Source organism: Rhinatrema bivittatum, chromosome 3 (genome assembly GCF_901001135.1).
Source record: "Rhinatrema bivittatum chromosome 3, aRhiBiv1.1, whole genome shotgun sequence".
NCBI lineage: Eukaryota > Metazoa > Chordata > Amphibia > Gymnophiona > Rhinatrematidae > Rhinatrema > Rhinatrema bivittatum.
In genome coordinates this window covers 367,730,417-367,755,102 of record NC_042617.1, presented here as the reverse complement: position 1 = coordinate 367,755,102, position 24,686 = coordinate 367,730,417, and the positions used below count along the sequence as shown (strand labels likewise).

The window sequence follows — 24,686 nt, the reverse complement described above, 5'->3', positions numbered from 1 at the left end:
ATAAAACTAGTTGCTAGGGAGTCTAATCCTTACACTGGTTGGTCAGGACCTGAAAAGTGGTTGGACAGGTGGTTTAGAGGACTGGGCTCACGGTGTTCCTCGGTGATTCTCCTTACTGGACAGGGAAACAGTTTCCCCCTAACCCCCAAATGGAATGGTTTCATAATGGAACACTTGTCCACTGGATACATACTCTTCAGGTGAACCAAACCCTTGGAAAAGAATTCAGTCTACACCTTGGGTTGTTGGTTTGAATACTGCTAAATATATTTAATACAACAAAAGGGATCTTGAAAAAGTTCACCTCCACAGGCTTTCATAGCAAGAATTAGAGAGGCAGCCAGCAACAAACGTAAAACATTTTAGCATCAAAAATAAATTCCTCAGAAATGGGAATCCCATCACTGGCAGGCATCCAGCATGGTCCACCAGCAAGAAATACATCATTTACTCCAAATCAGAAGTTAGGATAAATGAGACTTCTGCAAGGCAGGCTGTCCTCTATGCTGTTGTCCCTATGATTCTTCCTAGGGGCGCTTCCAAAAGAAGTTAGGCCTTAAGCCTAGGAGCAGAGTTTAAGATTTACTCTCTGTATGGAAAAATGTGTTGCCTCCGCTGGTTTCTGCACCAGAGAGCGAAATATACACCGAGCGGGCAAAAGCTGGGAGAAAAGGCCAAGCAAAATGAACATTGGCCATGCACTCCTGCACGTCTTGCCTGTCAGCTGTCAGTAAAGGACCAATTAGTGAAGGAGTGACGTGAATATATTAATATGTAAGTGCCGGGAGCTAGCTGCTCTTCCCTGTTACATCAGTGAGAGGAGGTAAAAGAATCTCTTCCCCCTGTTCTCCATTGTGGAGCTGTTTGGGTTGGAATTTTTTTTTTTTACAAATATGTTGAAGTTGGAGGAGGTGGAGACCAAGATCAGCCCTGATTGGAGTGCTAACTTTTTTGTTTTTCAAGAGATTGGGAGGGGGGCCTTTGCTTGGTTGCTACTTTTTTTTTTTATACTAATATTTAGCAAGCCAGTGAGCAGCAAATTTACCTGGTAACTTAAGCCTGTAGATTCAGTTAGACTTAACTGGTTAGGTTTCCCACACAATGTGCTTGATTGACATTACCCATCTAACTTTAAGTGCAAACTTGCTGCTCACCGCCCTATTGAATATGAGCCTCTCGGTGTTCAGAAATGTATGCACGTCGCTAATGTGCCTGCTTGACACCTTCATTTGAAAGCACTTACAGTATACCCAGACTTTTTAATCCACGTAACAACCTGATATTCAACCACAAAGTACCCACATAGTTTGAATATTAGGGCTGGTTTGCGCCACTTAGGGTCCTTATTGAAATTTTACTCTATTGATTTTTTTTTTCCTATAGGGAAAGGTCATTTTCAATTAAGGCCCATCGATTGCAAACTTGCAATTGTACCTGGGAAATGGGTTTCTAGAAAAGTCATTTATCTTACAAGAGTCCTATTTTTTTTCCAGAAGGCGGCAGATTTTTTTGTTTTGTTTTGTTCTCAAGACAAGAGACTGTGATGATTAATTTATCTAGGAAGAATGTACAGAATTGCAGCAAAAGAGGACCTTGTTAATGCTGAATAACTGAAAAGGTAACAAGGGGAGGGTAGGATGATCTTTTGGACCAGGAAGGATTGCTGCAGAGCTGATTATTACCAAAGCTCTGAAGGGGAGGAAATCGAAGTCTATGTGCCAGAGTGTTTTAGATACTTCACCCCTAAAAAGATTTTTCTCTTGATTTCTTTTTGTAGTAAAACAATTTCCTTGCCATTTGTCTGTGCAGGTTAGAGATGTCAAAACACAGTATAACTTCCAACAGAACATCCCAGAGGGCGCTGTCCAATTTGGATTATACTTGGGAGTTTGAATACTACGACTATGGACCGGTTTCCTTTGAAGGGCTGAAAGCTCATAAATGTAAGTTCCTGGTTTCTCAAAATGTTTGCAAAGAACTGGAATGCTACACTGTTCATTTTCAGTGCCACCTTGTAAGAAAGTTTAGGGGTGCAGGGATCTGTTTGCTACAGGACACTGCCAGCTGCCCTCCCACCTTACTTGTGATCCTAAGTCAGGAAAAAGACAGCATGTATTCTCCCCAGAAATAGACTTTTATTTATCAGATTGGGTATGATATAACATTTAGAAAATAACACCAATTCCTGTCTCTAACATCCTGAACACTAAGCATCAGTTTTCCCTAAAGAAAGTTCTGTATCATGGGTGATTTCACACATGCCATAAACCTTAGCCTGCTTAATATATTAACACTTATGGCTAACTTACTTACCCCTGATTCCAACTTCAGGCGATATCTCTGTTCACCTCTGAAGCAGGCTCCAGCTGGCGAATGTGTATAGGGAAGGACTTCTTTCCTGGGCTTGGTACTGGCAGAGCAGGAAGGTGGTCCTGGAAAGAGACTTGCTTCTGACTCTGGTACTTGCTGGGCTGTCTGGGCGTGCCCTTGCCCCTCCATGTCTCAGATTTTGTCCCTCTCTCCACACCTGAGCAGGCACCTCATCCCTCCGGTCTCCAGGCCACACATAAGCTTCTCCCTTTGATAGCAGGGAATGCTGGTCTGCTTCTAGCCCCCCTTTTGCTTTCAGGGATGCTTCGGCACAGGCTTCAGGGTCACTCTCAGGATCCACTCTCCGGGTTTTCTCCCAGGGTTTTCATTCAGGGTTTGTGCCTCTGCTTTTCTTTTTCTTTCCCCCCCCCCCCCCGTCTTATACTTCCCAGCTGATGAATATGCATAATCTCATGCATAACCTCGTGGTGGGTGGAGGGTCTTTTGCCACATCGTAGGTCTTTTCCCTCATCCCCATTACTTCAGGAGGTGTCCTGCCATGTCTGTAAGCCAAGCTTTCTGCCAGTGTCAGCGTTACTTCCATCTCTGTTCGCCCCCCTCCCCCCCCCCCCCCCCCCCCAAAGAGTGAGGGGCTTTCTGACCTTTGCTTGCCTTAGCTCATCCATGGGCTTAAGCTGTTGTCTCTCTCTCTTTCTGCTTTTTTTTGTTTGGAGAGACGTTTACAAAGAGGCAGATCTGATAAGGTATTCGTCAGTGTATAAGGACAAAAGTTTTTCATTTTCCACTGAGACAGTGCAGTTTTAAAGTTTACCTAGATAAAGTCTTTTGCTGTGACAGTGCTTGGGGCCTGTCAGTTTCCTGGCTATTATGATTCATATTTGATTCAGTGCTAAACATGAAATATCTCCCTACAACCTTATTTACTGCTTCCTGCAGAACTTTGTACCTAAGTGGGGAAATGCATGCATTATAAAAGAGTCTTTGGATAATATGCATTTTTGCAGAGTTTTGGTTGCCCCTGAATACCGATGATCATGTGTTGATTGCCTTAGCATAGAATTAAGGGTGAACAAACAAGTTTTGGTTGGAATAAGACTAAATAGATCTGTGATGAGCTTTGGAGAGTTACCCTCTTTTTCTTCAGGTCAGTGGACAATTTGCACAGCTGCACTGAGTTTAAATAATACAGAGTCATCTAGGTCTTGGGCTGCCTACAAATGCTATTACAGCTCAGTACAGGGAAGGGAGCTGGGGAGAATGACATAGGTAGTGAGACAGTAAAGTTTTCAAGTTGAAAAGGCCCATATCTGATAATGGGTGAGAGAGCCAATGCCCTTACCAAATCCTTTGTGTTTGCTTCAAAGTGCTTGATCATCCTAATTTCAAATGTTTTCCATTCTTGTGTATTCTTAAAGTTCCTTTTACATATCCTGATTGTGAGGCTGTTAAAGGAAGATCATTCCCTTAAGAAGTACTCACTTACTGAACTTTCATTCTTTATTCCCTCTGTAATGTTTTACGTTCTGTCTGTGAAGGTTGATTCTTATCCTTAACTTTTGCCTTGTTTCGCCAATGCAGCGTCCTTCTTCACATTTTTTTGTATTGAATCGTGTTCACAATATTCATGTGAACCTTTTTATTTTGAATGTTTTTTCTCATATGGGTAGCTGTAGGGTCCTGTTATGTGCTGGCATAACTAGCATTATGGTGTCTTGCAGAGTTTTCTGTCTCTTTTTTCTGTTTGGGTTTCTGTTTGAAGCTTATTGTACCAGCAATTGGCATTGCTGTGCAAACATTTAACAGAGTATCCCAACTCATGGTGTCAAGTGTTGTGTAAAGGGTGAGGGCACAGTTTTTAACATGGCCATAGCCTCTGGTTTCGGATATTGCGTCCATGGGACTAGAAGGTCGTCATAATGGCCAGGAGAGTACTAGCAGCTTCAGAAGTGAAACATGAAAGATGATGTCAATGCTCAGTGTGGGTAGAAGTTTTTATTGGAGGCTACTGCCCCTACCTGTCGTAGAATGTTAAATGGTCGAATAAATCTGGGAGAAAACTTGGTGGAAGGCATTTTCAGTCACAGGTTTTGAGTGCTCAGCCATACTAGATCTCCAGGCTTGAATAGTGGTGCTGGTTATTGCCTCTATGTCAGCCTGTTTCTTGAATCGGCTAGCCACCATGGTGAGCCCTTGGTGGGTTCTTTGCCATAGGTTGAGATGCTTACAGGTAATGTTCCCACAGCCATTGTAATATTTGCTTGATGTGCTCTCAGTGTAAATTAATTCTTTGCTTCCGTGTTTACTAATGAGGATGTTGAGGAGATACCGGTTCTGGAGGCTGTTTTCAAGGGAGATGATTCAGATTAACTGAACCAAATCATGGTGAATCTGGAAGATATGGTAGGCCAGATTGACAAACTGAAGAGTAGTAAATCACCTGGACTGGATAGTATACATGCCAGGGTTCTGAAAGAACTAAAAAATGAAATTTGAGACCTATTAGTAAAAATTTGTAACCTATCATTAAAATCGGCCATTGTACGTGAAGACTGGAGGGTGGCCAGTGTAACCCCAATATTTAAAAAGGGCTCCAGGGGTTATCCAGGAAACTATAGACTTGTGAGTCTGACTTCAGTGCTGGAAAAAATCATGGAAAGTATTCTAAAGAACAAAATCACAGAACATATAGATAACCATGGTTTAATGGGACACAGCCAGCATGGATTTACCCAAAGCTCTCTCACAAAACTCTCTCACAAATCCGCTACATGTTTTTGAAGAGGACAATAAACGTGGATAAAGGTGAACTAGTAAATGTTATATATATATAGTAAATTTGGATTTTCAGATTGTGTTTGACAAAGTCCCTCAAGAAAGGCTTCTAAAAAAACTAAAAGGTCATGGGACAGGAGGCAGTCCTTTCATGGATTGCAAACTGGTTAAAAGACAGTCTACACTTTACTCTGAAGACAAGTGTATACAGCTAGATGTCCAGTAATCCTTGGCTAAGAATGCCTTTAATTTCACACTTTTTTCACTTTCTGTCCTCAGCTCCCGATGTCCTAATTTGGGAGCCTATACAGAAAGTTAAACTTCTTCCTTTCTTAACTTCCAAAGTGAGAGAGAACTCAGATCTTAATACCAAAACATTTATTGAATGATAAACAGTTTGCCATTCACTGCAGATTGTATGGTGTGAAGCTAGCTGAACAGAAGGCAGAACTGTTACAGCTGTGATGAGGAATTCTGAGAGTTCAGTCAAAGGCAGAAGACTATAGCCAAAGAGGAAGTTGTGACTGGCTGCAGATAACAGAAGCAGCAGTAGTAGGGAAAGGAAGCAAGGTGAAAAAAGTAATGCTTCTAGGAACCTGCAGAGGATCCAGGGGAGCTGCAAGCTTGTCTAGAGCCATTTCCAAATTGAACTTTCAGCAGGAAGTAGGGACTCCCAGGGATTCCAAGGAGCAAAAGACCAATAGGAAGAAGCAGAACATAGACAGAGGAAGAGCAAATTGGAACAGTTTGAATCAGAAGCTCAGCAACATTTAAACAATAACCAATAAGGAGGGTTAGCTGTACAAAAAGAAGAGAACTTAAACTAAGCAATGACATAAAATGTTGCAGGCAGCAAATAAAGAAACATTTATACATATACATTTAAATATGCTGCAGAGACAGACCAAGTGGTATTATTAGCTTTGTATAGTTATATAAATAACTATATATAGGGCTTGATTTTCAAAACAACTTAAGCACATAAAACATTGTTTTATGCATGTAAGTGGTATTTGAAAATCAATCAGGGGCACATGCACATTAAAGTACTCACATAGCTGTTTTGTACATATTTTTATGCATGCTGAGGAGAGGTCTTCCGGAGGAGGGGGTAGGGGGGGGAGAGTTTCAACTTATACACCTCCTGATTTTAAAATGTATGCACATAAGGTACCCCGCAAAAATTATTTTCTGCTTTTGTGCAATTTTGTGCGAAGTAACTGTTCATGTACTCAGCCAATTACCTGAGCATTTTAAAAATGCATCCACACACAGACTTTACAGCTATGAGGCCTGTTATAAAATTATCCTCATAAAGATAGAGTTAAAAAAAACCAAACCATAACCTTGCAACAGTTCACAGCAGAAGTTGTACATTCAAATTCATATGCGTGAATCTTAAGAAATGTATATCCATGGAAACATTACCCTACTTAACTGGGATAAAGTAGTGTGGCAGCAGTGTTAGTCCATTTGAATGCACAGAAATAAAGGTCAAGAATCAAAAATTATAAGGTGAACCTTTTTGCTGGACTAACAATACATTTCGTGACTAGCTTTCAGGAGCTGACACTCCCTTCCTTGGGTCCAAACAGAATGAGCAAGTCAGAATGAAAGATGAAATTGCCAGAAAACACAGTGAATTATAGAATATGTAATAGTGGTAGTGCAAAGAGGAAGGGGCTGAGGCGAAGGTGCTGGTTGATGTGTTAGAGCGAGAAGGACAACATATGCGAACATCTCTTGGAAAGGATTATAGGGTACAGCAAAAGATAAATTGTATTTATGAAATTGTTTGCCATCCAAAGACAGACTGGTGAATTAATAATTTCTGTAGCACTTTGGCGTGCAGAGCACCAGGCAATGTGAGTCATCTGGTTACAGCTTTTTCATTAAAAGAGCTTACAGTCTAAGAGGCCAATGTACTTTTATGTATTATTTAGGTTTTTGCTAATGCTCTTTTGCTACCTGGACTTGTATGCAAATAAGTCCAGTAGTGCCCGGTTCAAGGCCAACATTTAGCAAGGAGGAATGGCCTGGAGGTTAGAGCAGTAGGGCTGCGAATCAGAGAAACCAGGACTCAAATTCTGCTGCTACTCCCTGTGACCTTGGTCACACTCGTGCAATAGAATTCACTTCACCTTCTGTTGCCTACAGTTTCAACTTAGATTGTAAGTCTTCAGGAGATGGTGAAAAACCTACAGTACCTGAATGCAATCCAATTTGAAGTGCTTGAAAGGCAGAACATAAATCAAATAAACTGAGGTGTACTTTAAGCTTTTGCGAAATGGCATTTGTAAGTTATTTTCATGTATATATATTTACTATGTGCTCATAGTTAATGAGCTGTTATGTATAATTTTGCATCGTAGCCACTCAGTAATTGTAAATTTAAATAAAATCCCTTTTTTCCAGTCAGACCAGGTCAAACCAGCGGGTTATCCATGCCACCCTATATTTTTGAAAGAGCTCAAAAATGACCTGTTTCTGGTGATTTGTAACCTATCATTTAAAACAGCCACTGGACCAGAAGACTGGAGGGTGGGCCAATGTGATGCCACTTTTTAAAAAGTGCTCCAGGAATGATCCAGGAAACTGTAGACCGGGAGCCTGACATTTGTGCTGGGCAAAATGGTTGAAGTTATTCTTAAAAACAAAATTACTGATCACATAAATAGACATGGTTTAATGGGGGAGAGTCATCATAGATTTTGCAAAGGGAGGTCTTGCCTTACCGATTTACAATATTTTTTGAGGGTGTAATAAACATATGGACAAAGGTGAGCAGATTGATATAGCAGAAGGCATTTGAGAAAGTCCCTCATGAGAGACTCCTCAGGAAATTGGGAGGTCATGGGATTGGAGGCAGTGACCTATTGTGAAGTGGTAACTGAATAAAAGACAAGAAATAGAGGGTAGGACAAAATGGTCAATTTTCCAAATGGAGAAAAGTCATTAGTGGCATGCTCCAGGGATCTGTATTGGGACCTGTACTAATTAGCATATTCATAAATGATCTGGAGAAAGGAATAACAAGTGAGATGATTATATTTACAGATGACACAAAATTGTTTTGAGTCATTAAAATGTCAGTGGATTGTGAAGAACTGCAAAAGGACCTTGTGAGACTAAGAGATTGAGCTTCTAAGTGGCAGATGCAATTTAATGTGAACAAGTGCAAATTAATGCATGTAAGCAAAAATAATCCCATCTACAAGTACACGATACTGGGTTCCATGTTAGAAGTCACCATCCAGGACAGTACTTGAAATCTTCAGCTCAGTGTGTGCAGTGGTGGTCAGGAAGGCAAATAGAATGTTAGGAATTATTTGGAAAGAAATCGAGCACTAAACTGAGAATATCATAATGCCTGTGTATAGATCCATGGTACGACTAAACCTTGAGTATTGAGTGCAATCTCAAAAAAGACATAGTGGACATAGAAAATGTAATCCTTTTTTGGTGGGTTGAATGGGTCACAAAGGGTCATAAAAACATTAGTGATGGGATTACACTAGTCACTAACATTATCCCTACATGATTTTTCTATCTAGGGGCAGTAGGAGGGGTTTTGATAATTTTTATTCTTTCCATTGCTTTTACTCCAACTTTTCGGAGGATAGGCTCTGAGGGCTTTAAATCCTTGGAGCATGCTCACAGTTTTAGAGAGCTAGGTGTTGGGGAGCTAGAGATTCCTCCAGAATCTCAAAGCAGGAGTGGGTTAGTGGGTTAGTGAGAGGAAGAGCGAGGAGCTGAAACCTTTCCTGGGTTTCAATATAGAGAGGATTGAAGAGCGGAAGATTTCCCCAAGATCTCAAAGCAAGGTGGTTAGAGAGCTGGAAATTCACCCTGGATCTCACAGAAGGCAAGTCAAGCATTTGGCAAAGAGATTTTGAGGAAGAGATTTTTTAGAAGACTTTCTTGTGGATGTTGATTGACCAGTGCAGAATTCCCCCAGGAGTATTCTAGTTATCCCACTCTTACTAGTGAGGATATTTTCAGTTAGGATGAAGGTGCAAGATAAAAAAGGGAAGTGAACAGAATAAGGATGGACAGAGAAACCACTTGTTTTTTATTGATCATTGAATGTATGTTGATTTTTATGTTTGTTATCTTGATTTGGAACCTCTTCTTTAACTTACAGTAAAGGCTATCTTGTATTTGAACACCAACTACAGACTCCTTTCTTCTGCACCTTGGCTGCGCTCACGATGCCCCTTATTTAGGTGCAGGAGGGGAGGTGGGAGGCAGCGGCCCTGCTACCGCCAGATGCATCTTTCTGCTGACTCCGAGCCATAGGCCTGCCTTCTGGCCGCGGTGTATTGGGCTCCGTTGCGGCCCCGCTGAGACCTCCGTCGCGGCCCTGCTGAGACTTCCCTTTGGATACGACGGGCTGGGTTCTGTTGCGGCCCTGCTGAGACTTCCTTCAGGTTGCGAAAGAGCCCAGCCCAGCAGGTGACCAGTATGACCAGCCCACCGGGGGATGCCAGATCTCCCAATAGGCCAATCCGCCCCTGGATCCTGGCCTGTTTCTCCAGTCCTTTGGAAGCAACCCCTGTCTTTGGGATATTTCAGAAATTAGACCTGGAGCATTTGTCCACCTGGTACAAGAGGAGGATTCTTCTGGGTCAACAGAGTATGGAAACAGCTTTCTGCAAGCAACAGAGAGCCTGGGGAAGATTCTTATGACCTGTAAGATTTGACTTTCAGAGAATAAGTTGGAGGAATTTTGGACTGTGTATTCTTTGTGCTTGATTGTTTCAGCTGTTTTTGCTGTGAACTTTGAATTTGTTTTCCTGCTGAGCTGGTTATTTTTCTTAGTAACTTTGTTTTCTTGTTTGAAACACCAACTATTGTGTGGACTGTGTTTAGTTTTCTATGTAATTTCTGCCCAGTTGGCCTGGCAGGTGAGCCTGCCCCCAATCCCCAGGACCCAGAGTATTCCCCCACCTCAGTTCAGCGAATTCAGGGCTCTCCAGGGCTGGGAAAGTGACCAGAGGAAGAGGGGGGTTACAGATGTTTCCTCTAGGAACTTGTCTAAACCCGTTTTTAAACCCAGTAATGTTGTTTTCACCACAAACTCTGGAAACAAATTCTCAGTTTAACTGTGCACAGAATGAAAATAATAAATTTTCTTATTCACTGCAAATATGTTAGTTATTAGATTCATGAAGTGTCCCTTTGTCCTGGTATTATTTGAAAGGGTAAATAATCCTTCCCTGTTTATCTGTTCAGACCTCTATCATATCTCCTCTGTCATCTCTTCTCTAAGCAGAAAAGCCCTAATCTCTTTAGCTTTTCCTCACAGGGAAGCCCATTCCATCCCTGTCATCATTTTGGTCGCCCTTCTCTGTACCTTTTCTAGTCTATTGAGATCGGGTAACCAGAACTGCACACTACTTAAGGTGTGGTCACACCATAGATTATCTTTTTTTATTTTCCAGACCTTTCCTAACCATACCTAACAATCTGTTTGCTTTTCTGTCCACCGCCATGCACTGGGTCAAGAATTCCGAAGCAGTGTCCACAATGACTCCAAGAGCCTTTTCCTGAGTGGTGACACCTAATATGGAACCCATCATTGCGTACCTACCGTCCGGGTTATTCTTTCCTATATGCATTACTTTGTACTTGCCACATGAAATTTCATTTGCCACGTAGATGCCCATTCCCCCAGCCCTGCAAGGTTCTCTTGCAATTTATTGCAATCAGCCTGTGATCCTACAACTTGGAATAATTTTCTGCCCTCTGCAAATTTGATAAGCTCACTTCACACTCTTTTCCAGATCATTTATAAATATATTAAAAAGCACCTTGCAGTACAGATCCCCAGAGCTCTTCTCTATTTACTTTACTCCATTGAGAGAAATGACCAATCAGGCTCACTCTTTGTTTCCTATTGCAGTATCTCCCAACCTTTTCGACCCCAAGGCACACCTACATTAACAAAAATGGTGTGTGGCACCCCAGCCTCCACGGGGCAGGCAATGCAGACATGGAGAAGACTCACATGACAAAAAAGGAAGAGCTAAAGAAGCACCGAAAGCCCCACCAGTCTCTCTTCCAAATTTTAAAACAAAAGGAGAGAGGGGCGGAGACATATGGAACCCATCACAATGGACCAGCTCCCTCTCTATGGAGCTGATGCAATACAGTGCGCTCAGCCTGGCGCACTGTATAACCCGCAGTCTGATGCGGGTTAAATAGGCGCTAATCCACCCCCTAATGCAATAAGGGGATTAGCGCCTATTTAACGCGTGTCTCATGCAGAGTGAATGGGATAGTGCTCATCACGTGCAAATGCATGTGAATGAAGCTATTACTCATTCACTCCAAATGAAAAAAAATAAATGTGCGTCTGAGACGAATATTTATCGCTCAGCTATTAACGCCTGACTGGAGCTGAACGCATTGAAAAGAAGTACAGAAAAGCAGAAAAAACTGCTTTTCTTTTTCTGTACTTCTTTTAAAAGTTAAAAAACACAAAAAACTCAGCCGGCCGCATTAAGAAGACTGACGCCATTACACTCGGCGTCGGTGTTCATAACCGACAGACAGCCGGTAACCGCTGGGTTGCGTTAGCAAGGAGGTGCTAGGGTCACTTGACGACCCTAGCGCCTCCTTGCTATCGCGACCCCCCTATTTATAATATAGCATGGTGCCCCCCTTGCGGGTGCCATGTGCGCGTTAAGAAAGCGGGCGCTGACTTTTCAGCGCCCGCTTTCCGTGCTTTTTTTTTTTTTTGCATCGGCCCCCAAGTATATGCAAGTGGAGGAGAAGGAGGAAGTCTGTTCAGTTAGTTACCTTGGTTCCTGCCTGTGGCTGCCAGAGCTCCTTTACTGCTGCTCCTCCCAAGACACAGAATGAGTCACACCCAGTGCTTAGTTCCTGCTTTCCTCATCTCACTCAGCCTAGGGATGGGACACAGGCTGGAAGGACTCAAAGGAGCAGGCTCAGGATGGGGAAGATGAGGAGGTGCTGTGTGCACGGAACGGTTTCCAGCTATCCGTGCCCTGCATGTTGCCCATTAAGTACCAGAATTGCCACGATGCAGGGCTCACGCTGCAGCTAGAAAGAAGAGGCATGCATGGTTTTACACATACTCTCAGTAAGGAGCTCTTACCTGTTTAAGAACCACTGCTGGTGTCTCCTGTTGCTGCAAGGTGCTAAGAGCAGAGTTCAGGTGCTGGTCTGGATCTGAGCAATAGATAGTGGTGACTTTTCTGTGGCACACCTGATCAGTTCTGAAGGCATTCCCGATGGGAAGCACTGTTTAATTCTATAGCCAGCTACCAATCCACAACAAGATATTGCCTCCTATCCCATGACTTTTTAATTTCTTGATCAGCCTCTTATGAGGGACTTTGTCAAATGCTTTATGAAAAACCAGGAACACTATATGAACTGGCTTGCCGTTGTCATCATGTTTATAACCCCTTCAAACAAATTAAACAGATTTATTTATTTATTTAGTGCTTTTTTTATATCGACATTCATGATACAGATCATATCAGATCAGTTTACAAGGAACAAAGGGGAATAACATTAACCAAAACATAGAGGAAGGCAAAGTTACAATAAAACAGGGGTACTGGAACTGGGCGAAGAGGAGCCAATAGCAGAAGATAACTCGATAGTTATAGCAAAAACAAATCATTTACAAAATATGTGAAGGAGAGCATTAGATAAAGGGCATTGGTATGAGATTATAATTGAGATGGGCCTGAATTAAGGGAAGGCTTGTTGAAACAGCCAAGTCTTGAGTTTTTTTTCTGAACGTCAATAGACAGGGTTCTTGTCTTTGTAAGACAAGACTTCCCTTTGCTAAATCCATGTTGGCTCTGTTCCATTATTCTGTGTATCTCTCCAGATAGCCAATAATTTTATTATTCAGAATAGCTCCTTCCATTTTTCCTGGCACTGATGTCAAGCTTACCAGTGTGTAGTTTCCTGGATCACCCCTTCAGCCCTTTTAAAAATGGGCATTATTTTGGTTACCCTCCAACCCTCAGGTACTGTAGCTGATGTGAATAAGAAGTGACAAATCATTAGCAACAAGTCTACAATTTATTTTTTTAGCTCTTTCAGAACTCTGGGGCATATACAATCCACTCAGTTGCATCCCCGTGGCAGAGTACTGTTCTCTTCCGTAGTGCCACCATCTGCTGCTGCCTCCCTGTTACTGCAGCACCGGGAGACCAATCAGGAGATCAGGAAAGGGGTGCAGACAGCTCAGGGATATCCCAGAAGGTCCAGGTGACTTTGGCTGTGAGCTGTCACATTGGTGGCAGGATTCTGCATGCTTCCACTGTCACTTAATACTCACCGAACCTGACTACTGATTGGCAAAAACATTCCATTTTCTAAAACAGAATTTTAGATTCCTGAAATTATCTAAAGTTTTTAAACAGTCAGCATTTATTTTCATTGCATACTTTTAGTACTGAGAGTTTTGTACTGAGATTGTCATGATATAGATTTCACTGTGTGAACTTAAGATAAATGTGTTTCGCATTCTTTTTTGGGGTTTTATTCCCTTCAAGACAGTAAAAAGCTACAGACCTGTCCATGCATATTTTATGATGGAGCTTTGCAGATCTTAGCCCTAAGATTTCAGAACTTACACCTGAAGTCATAGACATCTCCCTTCTCTTATTCTGATGTGCACTTCTTAGGAATTTCTGTGCTTCTTACTTGGCACACTCAAGAGGTTTTATTTTCTTTCCTCATGTGCCTTTCAGGTGCAAATTGTTTCTAGGTAGGTACTTGCAATTTCTTGTTGCTATGGGAAAGGGAAGATGTAGTCAATAGGGGTTTCTGCTCAGGATTCAGGTTTTCTATAACCAGTTCATGAACTGATTCTGAAAACATTTCACTGGAACACAGCCCTCCTAGGTTTTTGCCGCTTCCTTTTGCACTAGCTGATATGGATTGCACTACTAGAAAAAGATGAGAAATGAAAACAAGAAATCCATCTTCAATTTTATATAGCAAATCCTGGTGGAGTATTTTGTGAATTTGTAAATAAGCTATTTGTTACTCTGAATTTCGGAGAGGCTGTAGCTTGACCCTTATAAATGTTGTGTGATTCATCCTTGTAAATGTTGCATGTGGCTTACATACATCTATACATTTTAGCTGGTTTATATTAAAGGTCAGAAACATTTTTACTGGAGAACAAATTTTAACCCAGGCTGTGCCTAAAGAATCTATGTTAAGGCAAGTGCAAGCCATGCTGATGGAGCTTGCATCTCACTTTCTCTGAGGACAAGCAGAATGACCAATTGCATATGGGAGAAGTCATCGTCCAGAGTTTTCTGGAAAAGCTTTTCCAAACATGAAGCCCACTCAGTAAATATGATGGGAAATGTCTCCCCATTCTGAGTTCTCTCTTCATTGTAAATCTTCTTTCTTTCATGATATTGGGCCTTCTTAGTCATTTATTTCTCTTTCCTAGCCCATCGTTTTCTTGCACATGGTTTCAGTGCTTTAAGTTTAATTATACAGCTGCTTGGCCCTACGCTTTTCCCTTAGTATGGCCTGCTTCAGCAACCTTGTTCAGATTTTCTCATAAAAATTTGGCTTTTGATTTTGTGTCAAAGATTTTCCTCACCATGGTTGAGAAGTCAAGCGGCTTCAATTATTGCCCCTGTGGCAAGGACAGGATGTCTATCACAGATTATCACAAAGTTTGCTTGCACTGTTTGGGGCCAGAGCATGCTGTCCTTTGCTATAGTATCTGCTCAAAGATGTTAGCCATGGTTATCAAGTTCTTGAGATTGAAGTTCACCTCATTTCTGTGAAGAAAAAGACCAGTACACCTCCGCTGGTAGCAAAGGACATGGGAGCCACATAGACTGATAATGAGCATTTAGCACCAAGGGAGGTCTTCAACATCAGGACCAGGAAACTTTCTTGCTATGCTCATGAGAAGTATCTCTTGGGGTTGAGTTTGCATCCAAAGAGAGTCAGCTGGCAAAGGTGGCTTTAACGTGCTTTAACGTGCTTTAACGTGCTTCTTCTTAGGCAGAAAAGTGCTTACATTACTAGCTGTGCACCTACGAGATGAGCTCACAGCTATGACAGTCTCTAGAGGTCTGAACCAGAGCCGCTAGTACTTCCCCTTTGGTCACACAGGAGGATCTTTCCTCTCCTACTGAGACTTTATCCAGATTAGGCTTCTGCAATCTTCAAAAAAGGACTGGACAGATGAATCCTTGTTGCCCTCAATCAGCATCTCAAGCAGGTGGAGTTCTCAGCACCAAGTGCTTCAGCAGTCTCCATGGCGGCAATGGAACAGAGTCCTTTGCCTTGGCACTGAGACTCTGTATTAGTGCAAAGTCAGAGCCAAACAGCTTCAGAGAGGGAAGCTTCTCCAGCTGTTCAGCAATGCTCAGCCACGAGCCATTTTATATGCATACTGAGGCTGTGGCTCAGGGATCAGTGCCAGCTCAGATTGCACCTCAGATTGTTATCTCTGGGTCTAAGGAGCCCTGGGGTCCTGTTTATAGGTCTGATGAATCTTATTCTGAAGAAGAATGTTCTCCTGACTTTCCCTCTCCTCAACTTGTGAAGAAAAGATCTTCTCCTGAGGAACTATCCTTCAGTTTTTGTTCAGAGCATGGCTAAGGCCAGTCACTGTAATTTAGAAGTTCAGAAGGATTAATGTAGAAGAATGTATACAACACTACTCTCAGTACCTCCTTTGGGAAAGAAGAGATGCATTCCCATTCTGCAAGTGATACAAACATTGTTAGTTTTATCCCTCAAGAGAAACAACAATTTATGATCTTGTTGAACACTTGTGGGGAATATGGAAAGCATTTGGTCCACTCAACCTGCAATGCTTGTGAGATGGCTCTGAGAGCTTCTGCCATGGCTATTGGTGCTCATGGGATCTCATGGTTTTGGACCTCAGGCCTGATTTGTACACAAGCTTGCAAATTACCATGCAGTAAAGAGAACCTCTTTGGAGACAAGTTGAAGAAAGTAATGGATCTTATCAAGGGCCATTGTGTACAATTCTGATCGCACTGGAGAAGGTACAGAGAAGGGCAACCAAAATGATAAAGGGGATGGAAAACTCTCTTATGAGGAAAGACTAAACAGGTTAGGGCTGTTGAGCTTGGAGAAGAGATGGCTGAGGGGAGATATGATAGAGGTCTATAAAATCATGAGAGGTCTAAAACGGGTAAATGTGAATTGGTTATTTACTCTTTTGGATAATAGAAGGACCAGGGGGCATTCCATGAAAGTTAGCATGTGGCACATTTAAAACTAATCAGAGAAAATTATTTTTTACTCAACACACAATTAAGCTCTGGAATTTGTTCCCGGGGATTGTGGTTAGTGCAGTTAGTGTAGCTGGGTTTAAAAAAGGTTTGGTTAAGTTCTTGGAGGAGAAGTCCATTACCTGCTGTTAATCAAGTTGACAAAGAATAGACACTGCTATTACTGGCATCAGTAGCATGGGATCTACTTAGTGTTTGGATACTTACTAGGTACTTGTAGCCTGGATTGGCCACTGTTGGAAACAGGATGCTGGACTTGATGGGACTCTTGGTCTGATCCAGTATGTCAATTCCTTATGTTCTTATGTTCTATATTTCAGAACCTTTCTGCTGCCAACTTTCAACCAACCTGCACAATGGTATCAGGGTTGCCCTCAAAGAAAACAGTTTTTTCCTCTAAGATTATTTTCTGTATTTACTTGTCCTCTCAGCAACAGAGTTCAAGGCCTCATCTGCACAACTGCAGAAGTTCAAAACCATAGCAACTTGGTCAAAATTGAGGATGGGATTTTGACTAGATCCAGAGCTCATAGCCAGAATTCCAGTCTTAACCAAATTTCCTCTTGGGGAAAGCTAACAGGTGAATTTTCAAAGGAGTTCTACATGTAAATGTAATGTGCTATCATAGCAATTTTCAAAAGTCATTTACCCACATTAAGTGCACTTAGTATGGGTAAAACTCTTGACATTTCGATGGCATATATTATAGCAAGTTTCAAAAACCCACTTACACGGGCAAAATGCATTTACACTTGTAAAACCAAGTTTTAAATGTGTAAATGCTTTTCAAAATCAGGCCCTAAGTTTTTATGCTAGGAACTGCTGGAAATGTAACACGTCTTCCTCTTATAGACTGAAGTGGTCACACCTGTCTCATGACAAGAAAGAGACAGGGGATCTTAGTCCCAGTGCTTCCTGGTGTCGAAAAAAACAAAGGATTCCTAAATCTTCAAGGGTTTTGAAGAAATATCTGGTCTTGTCTCCCAAGCCGCCTCTGCTCAGACTTGGAAAAAGCCCTGACCCCTGAGCTAGTGACTATACCAGCACTGATATTGCATGATTTATAGAAGAGGTCTGCAAATGGACTATTGCCTAAGACCTCTTCATAGGAATTGAGTGGGTATAGTAACATAGTAATGACGACAGAAAAAGATCAAAATGGTCCATCTAGTCTGCCCAGCAAGCTTCCCAAGATAGTAACTGCCGCTCCGTACAGGTTACCCCCAAGCTTTATTGATTCCCATCCTCAAGCCTTTAGGGATCCACAGTGTTTATCTCATACCCCTTTGAAATCCTTCACATTTTAGACTTCACTACTTCCTCTGGAAGGGCATTCCAGGCATCCACCACCCTCTCCATGAAGAAATATTTCCTGACATTGGTTCCAAGTCTTCCTCCCTGGAGTTTCAAATCATAACCCCTAGTTCTACTAAATTGTTTCCAATGGAAAAGGTTTTTGATGACTATGGATCACTAAAACCTTTCAAGTATCTGAAGGTCTGCATCATATCACCCCTGCTCCTCCTCTCTTCCAGGGTATACATATTCAGGTTCTTCAACCTCTCCTCATAAGTCATTTAATGGAGACCACCCACCATTTTGGTTTCCCTTCTCTGGACCACCTCCATCCTGTCTCTGTCTCCTTTGAGATACAGTCTCCAGAACTGAACACAGTACTCCAGGTGAGGCCTCACCAAGGACCTGTACAAGGTGGTTATCACTTTCCTTTTCTTACTAGATATTCCTCTCTCTATGCAGCCTAGCATTCTTCTGGCTTTTGCTAGGGCCGAGTAACATTGCTTCATCGACTTCAGGTCGTTAGATATTATCACGCCAAGGTCTCTCTCCTGCTCTGTGCCCATCAGCCCTTTAACCCCAATGCATACAGTTCTTTCGGATTACCACACCCCAGTTGCATGACTCTATACTTCTTGGCATTGAATCCCAGCTGCCATATCTTCGACCACTCTTCCAGCTTCCTTAAATCCCGTCTCATTCTCTCTATTCCTTCCGGCTTGTCCACTCTGTTGCAGATCTTAGTATCATCCGCAAATAGTCAAACTTTACCTTCTACCCCTTCCAAAATATCATTCACGAAGATGTTGAACAGAACCGATCCCAACACCAATCCTTGTGGCACTCCAATTAACACAATTCTTTCTTCAGAGTAGGTTCCATTTACCATCACCCGTTGATTTCTATCCGTCAACCAGTTTGTAATCCATGCCATCACCTCCCAAGCTTTTTATTTTGTTGATGAGCCTTCTATGTGGGACTGTATCAAAAGCTTTACTAAAATCCAAGTAAATTACATAGAGCGCTCTTCCATGATCCAGTTCTCTGGTCACCCAAAGAAATCAATTAGATTCATCTGACAGGACCTTCCCCTGGTGAATCCATGCTGCTTCTGATCGAGCAACCCACTGGATTGTAGATAGTTCACTATCCTTTCCTTCAGCAGAGTCTCCATTAATTTTCCCACCACTGAGGTGATGCTAACCAGCCTGTAATTTCCAGCCTTTTCTCTGCTCCCACTCTTGTGAAGCGGGACCACCACCGCTCTTCTTCAGTGTTGTGAGTCGCGGAGGCACAGTCACTTTCAGAGAGGAGCCCCAAGACACACCGTGAGAGGTGTGAGCGAGTACAAGCATGGGTGAACCAGGAACGAGGCTGAACTGAAGACAAGGCAAGGATCATCTGGACTGGAACAAGGAAGGCTCAGCCCTCCACTGGACCTACACACAGCAATGAGACCCAGCAATGCAACGCTGGTCTCAGAAGTAGCCCTCCAGCCACTCGATAGCCCTTCCGGACCTGCCGCTTGGGAACGACGAGTGCGTAAGGCCAGACGGAGGCTGAGGACAGGAACAAGATGAAAAAGGGAACCTGGAACAGAAGACTCATGATACAGAAGATTCAGATGTAGACTCAGGATTCTCGAAGGATTCAGACATAGACTAGGATACTTGGAGGATTCAGACGAAGACTCAGGATACTCGGAGGACTCAGACAAGAATTCAGGTTGCTCAGAAGACTCAGACAAGAATTCGGGTTACTAGGAAGTCTCAGGCGAGGATACAGGAGAAAGTACTGGGTGAGAGGTGCATTGCAGCGCGCACTACACAGCCGCCCATGGCTGGTCGCGGATCACGCCGAAGGCGAAGCAGACTCCAGACGAAGCAGTGGAACTTTGAAGCCAGGACATGACGAAGATTCAGGAGAGGCCTGCACCGGGGCACGCCCTACATATCCGCCTGTGGCTGGTCACGGACCACACTGAAGTGGAGCAGGTTCTGGCAGAGTCTTGGGCAAGGACAAAAGCAGGCACAAGGGACTTTGAAGACTGGGACAGGATTCAAGACTCAGGATTTAGGATTCAAGACTCAGGATTCAGAAGCTGGCATTAAAAACAGGAGTCTTCCAGAGGCTTGCGCTTCCAATGAGAAGAAGGCCTTGCACCATGAGGCGCCCTACAGAGCCCCCCATGGGCTGGTCACGGACCACAATGGTGACACGCCAGGAAAGGTGAACAGATGAGGGACCTGGGACCTGGACGAAGAGCTGAAGATGAGACAGATGGAGTCAGGAGAGGAACATCGGACATCTGGAACGTGGAACATGGTACCTCTGGACATGGAACATCAGGACATTAGGAGAACTAAACATCAGGAACATCAGGAACACGAAACAAGCGACGAGGGACGAGACCAGGAACATCAAGGTGAAGAAGTTCAGGAACATGAAGAACATGAAACGAAGCTCCATCAAGGCACAGGAAGACCATGGAGGATCTGGACCAGGAAGAAGACCACAGACGCTGTGAAGACCGGATCCAAAGGCCATGAAGGAATGAAGCAGAGCCCTTTTATAAGGCTAATCCAGGCAAAGGCTGATTACATCATTGCTGAGGGCTGTGGGGCTTTTCCCACTGCTGGCCCTTTAAGAGAGATGAAGAGGCGTGCGCCCATGCCTAGGGAGAGTCCAGAAGATGAAAGAAGTCAGCAGCTAAAGCCGGGCCACAGAAAGGACGAGGATGGCGGCTCCATGCCGCGAGGGCGATCCCGGCGGCAGCACACAGACCGCTAGAGTAGAGGCAGCGGCAGCAGCGGCTTCCTGCCACTCGAAGAGGACATCTGCGGCAGTGGCACTATACCGTAAAGATCAGAGGAGGTGACGCGGCACCAGCCGCTCGGAGCAGAGTATGGCGGCAGCACTAGGGCTGCAGAGAGCGATGACATCGGCGGCAACAGGGCCGTGGAGCGGCAGAATCCCAGTGGCGGCACCAGGTACCGGCCAAGAAGCAGGCCTCCGGCATCAGCAATGGCGGTAAGTGGAGAGCCTATCCGCGGGATGGGGTCCGTGGGCAGGTTCATAACATCCAGTCACTAGGCACTACACCCTTTTCCAGCAATCTATTAAACAGGTCACACAGTGGACCCTCCAGCACATCTCTGAGTTCCCTCAGTATTCAGGGGTGAATCTCATCAGGCCCCATGGCTTTGTCCACTTTCAGTTTTCTTAGCTCTTCCCATACGTTATCTTCCATAAATGGAGTTTTGTCTACTCCACCCCTTCTACAGTCTTGATAACAAGTGATGGTCCTTCTCTAGGTCCTCCTTAGTGAACACTGAACTGAAGTATTTGTTTAATATTTCTGCTAATTCATCATTTCTCTCCACCCATTAATCCTTATCCCTTTTCAATTTCACTATATCTCTATGGACCTTTCTTCTTTGATGTATCTGAAAAATGTTTTGTTACCTCGCTTTATCTCCTTTCCAATCCTTTCCTCTGCCTGACTTTTTGCTTTCTTTATATGTCTATTGTTTGAAATTTGTTCTTAATAACTGTTGTTTATATTTTTATTATGAATTTTAGTGTTTGCAAAATTCCTGTAGTTATTGAGCAAGGTTGCTATAGTGGTGTTAGAAGATGCATTACAAATGATTGCATTTTCCATGTGCACTTTAGAATATCCTGCTAGAATTGGTGGTATCTCAGTTTGTAAACCGCTAGCCGCCCCAGGGTACAACTAGTTTAAAGCTGGGTTATATCAATGCAAGACCAGCGAGAAAGGAAAACACTCAAATTTCTGATTTGATACAAGCGTTTGATCTTGATATGCTTTTTATAATGGAATCAAGTCATACTAATGCAGATGTTCTGCTTTTAAAACATTAATATCCACCAGGCTTTGCATAGGAAGGTGTTGCAAGAAAAGATAAGCGTGAAGGTGGTTTGCTAGTGTGTTAAAATGTTTTAAATCCTAGATTGGACCTTACTCGAGGAGCGAGGAAGCCCAGGGGTCTCTGGCATATGATGTGAGCACTACCCCGAGTAGCGGGGAAGTGTGGGTACAGTCTCTGAGGTGAACAGGACGCTGCCCCGCAGAGCGGGGAGCGAAGCATAGTCACTGAAATACTCTAGGTGCTACCCCGAGAAGCGGGGAAGCATGGCACAGTCACTGGGGTACACAGCGTGCTGCCCGAGGAGCGGGGAACATGGCACAGTCACAGATGTAAGGCAATGGCCCACGGAGCAGGGCACACCTACATTGAGTCTCCACGAGGCAGAGTAGTAAGGCAATGGTCCGCAGAGTGGGGTACGCCAACGCTGAGTCTCCATGATGCAGAGTAGTAAGGCAATGGTCCGCAGAGTGGGGTACGCCAACGCTGAGTCTCCATGATGCAGAGTAGTAAGGCAATGGTCTGCAGAGTGGGGTACGCCAACGCTGAGTCTCCATGATGCAGAGTAGTAAGGCAATGGCATGCAGAACGGGGTATGCCAATGCTGAGTCTCCATGATGCAGAGTAGTAAGGCAATGGCTCGCAGAGTGGGGTACACCAATGTAGAGTTTCCACGAGTAGAGTAGTTCCGAAAGCAACCCTGAGGAGCAGGGGAGCTGACAGACAGCGTCCAAGGCGCAGGGCCCTCCAAGGAGCGGATAGCCAGAGACAGGATAAAGGCCCACGAGGAGTGGGTACCCAAGAGTGTCTCATGCCCAAGAAATAGGAAGCAGGAATCAATGTCCGAGGAGACATCAGCAGGATACTGTAAGGAAGGAACTCATTGCCAAGTCGATTAGGGCCAGGCCTCGATGGTGCTTAAGAGTTCAGGGCTAGTGATGTCATCAGGAAGAGACACCCCTGAAGTTCCCGCTTTGGCATCCTTAAGGAGGGCCATGTAGCGCGCGCTTAGGAAGGCCCGGAGGAGACATGGCAGTCGGCGGCGTCCTCGCTGCCCTGGAGAGTCGCTGGAGCGGGGCCATGTGCGTCGGAAGTGGCTAGCCACAGCTGCGAGTTCCCCCAAGGGAGAGAGGGCTGCAGCACATTAATTGAGTAATAGCGATTGCAGCCGTCTGCGACCGATGGTCATAACATTATGAAATTAAGGGAATTTTGTTGAAAATGTTTAATTGGATATTTTGTCTAATTTATTCCTCTCCAGACATTAAGAGTATGGAGGTTAATTTTAGAGTTTAATAATTGCTTATTTTCCAGGATTTTCATTTCCATATTGACACTTTTGACTCTGCTAGTGCTAAAGTATGACTCTATGTCTATGATGGAGATGACGCAGCTTGTTCAATGTGCCATTCATCAATCTGGTCATATTATAGATCTTGTAATTGTTCAGGATTCAGTCCTTTTTGGAGGATAAGATTTCAAAGGTGCATTCCATTGTAAAGCCATGGTGTGGCTGTAGGCTACTATATTTTAATGTTATTGTTCATGATTCTTTTAAACCTTACATAATGATTAAGAAAGTTGTGAGACCAAGGGTGGACTTAGAATATTTTGAAAGTCCATGGGTATAGGAGTCACAGAGTATTGTGTTGGAGACTGCTGATAAGGCAATTGATTGCTGGAATACTGCTTTGGCTGTGATTCCTAATAAGGTGAAAATAATATAAAAAATAATCAGATTATTGACTTGAATTTGCACAGATGAAAGGAGTGGAAATATGAAGATTTATCGCTGAAAGCAACCTAGTGCTAAAGGACAGTATACAACTGAACAAAATAATTACAGGACTGCTTTGTTCCAAGTTAAAAAGAAATCATTGTTTTCCTTAAAGGCTTCATTAAACCAGCCAAGAAAACATTTTTAGGTTGTTAAACTGTTTTTTCAAGCAAATTCATATATGAATTAGCAACCAGTAGATTGTGATACAGTTGCTGGGGTTTTTTTCCAAGATAAAGTGCACTTACTTCAGGCCTCCTTAGTTTGAATTAATTTTAATACGACTGAGGTCAGTGCCTGTGAGTAATGTCCAGATAACTTGGATGTGGTTTAGCTGTAGTTCAAAAGAGTCTTTTAAGAATACTGGGTCAGGTAAATACAACCTTTTGGCCTCTTGACACTTGCTCATTTTGAGTTATATGAAGTTTGCTGAAATTTTTTGGGAACATTGTTTAAGTCTGATTAATCTCTTTCTTAATGAAGGCTCTAGTCCAGTTTTGTTTCGTTTTTAAACATGCAGTAATATGTCCTGTGAAAAAAATGATTAGTCTGATTTGGATGTCTTGAGTTATTGTCCAGTCTTAAATCTGTCCTCACTTAGTAAAGGAGTCAGTTTGACCATTAAATGATCGATGGATAAAAGGGACACTAAGGAAAGACAAGGCCATAGCAGAGAGTCTAGATTAATTCTTTGCTTTGGTCTTTACTGAGGAAGTGCCTCAGTGTTTCACAGGAGGGCTCAGACTCCCTGCCTTGCTAGCTATTCCATTCTAACCTGGCCTTGGAGTTACTTTTCCAGATCCCACCTCTATAAATGGTTCTAACAGATTCCTCCAACTTGGGCTGGGGAAGTGAAATGCAAGGGCTTCACACTTAGAACTGTTGTACCTAGGAAAGGAGAGATCATATACGTTTTCTGGAGCAATGGGATGTGATGAATGCTTTAAAGGCCTTCAGAGATGAGGTGGCCAATTGCAAGTAGAAAACCAGGTAACCATGTTCTACTTGAAAAAGAATAGAAAAACAAGATCACTTCTGTGTTGGGAAACTGTTATGGTGTAGAACTGAGCCATTGTTCATGGGATGACCTCAAAGCCACATACCTGGCAAGAAAACTGAACATTCTGGCTGATAAACTCACTCAGATTAAAGATCCCCCATGAGTGTTTCCTGGATTAGGTTATAGTGAGCAATATGTTTTTCGAGTGGAAAACACTCTAGATACGCCCGTTTTTAACCATTCTGAAGAGGAAGATCCTGACCATCTGTTCAGGAGAGAATTCGAGGGCAGACTTCTGTATGCATATCCTACAGTACCTCTGGTAACAA

At 43.2% G+C, this 24,686-nt stretch overlaps 1 protein-coding gene across 2 annotated transcripts in view; it reads left to right on the top strand.

The window, feature by feature from the left end:
• MRAP2 (melanocortin 2 receptor accessory protein 2) overlaps positions 1 to 24,686 on the top strand; it is a 95,846-nt gene that overhangs the window by 31,544 nt on the left and 39,616 nt on the right. For both annotated transcript variants that reach the window (XM_029595497.1, XM_029595495.1), the window contains exon 2: positions 1,810 to 1,943. In XM_029595497.1, the coding sequence (XP_029451357.1) occupies positions 1,817 to 1,943 (127 nt within the window). In that variant the 5' untranslated portion in view covers positions 1,810 to 1,816. The remainder of the gene's footprint in view (positions 1 to 1,809; positions 1,944 to 24,686) is intronic.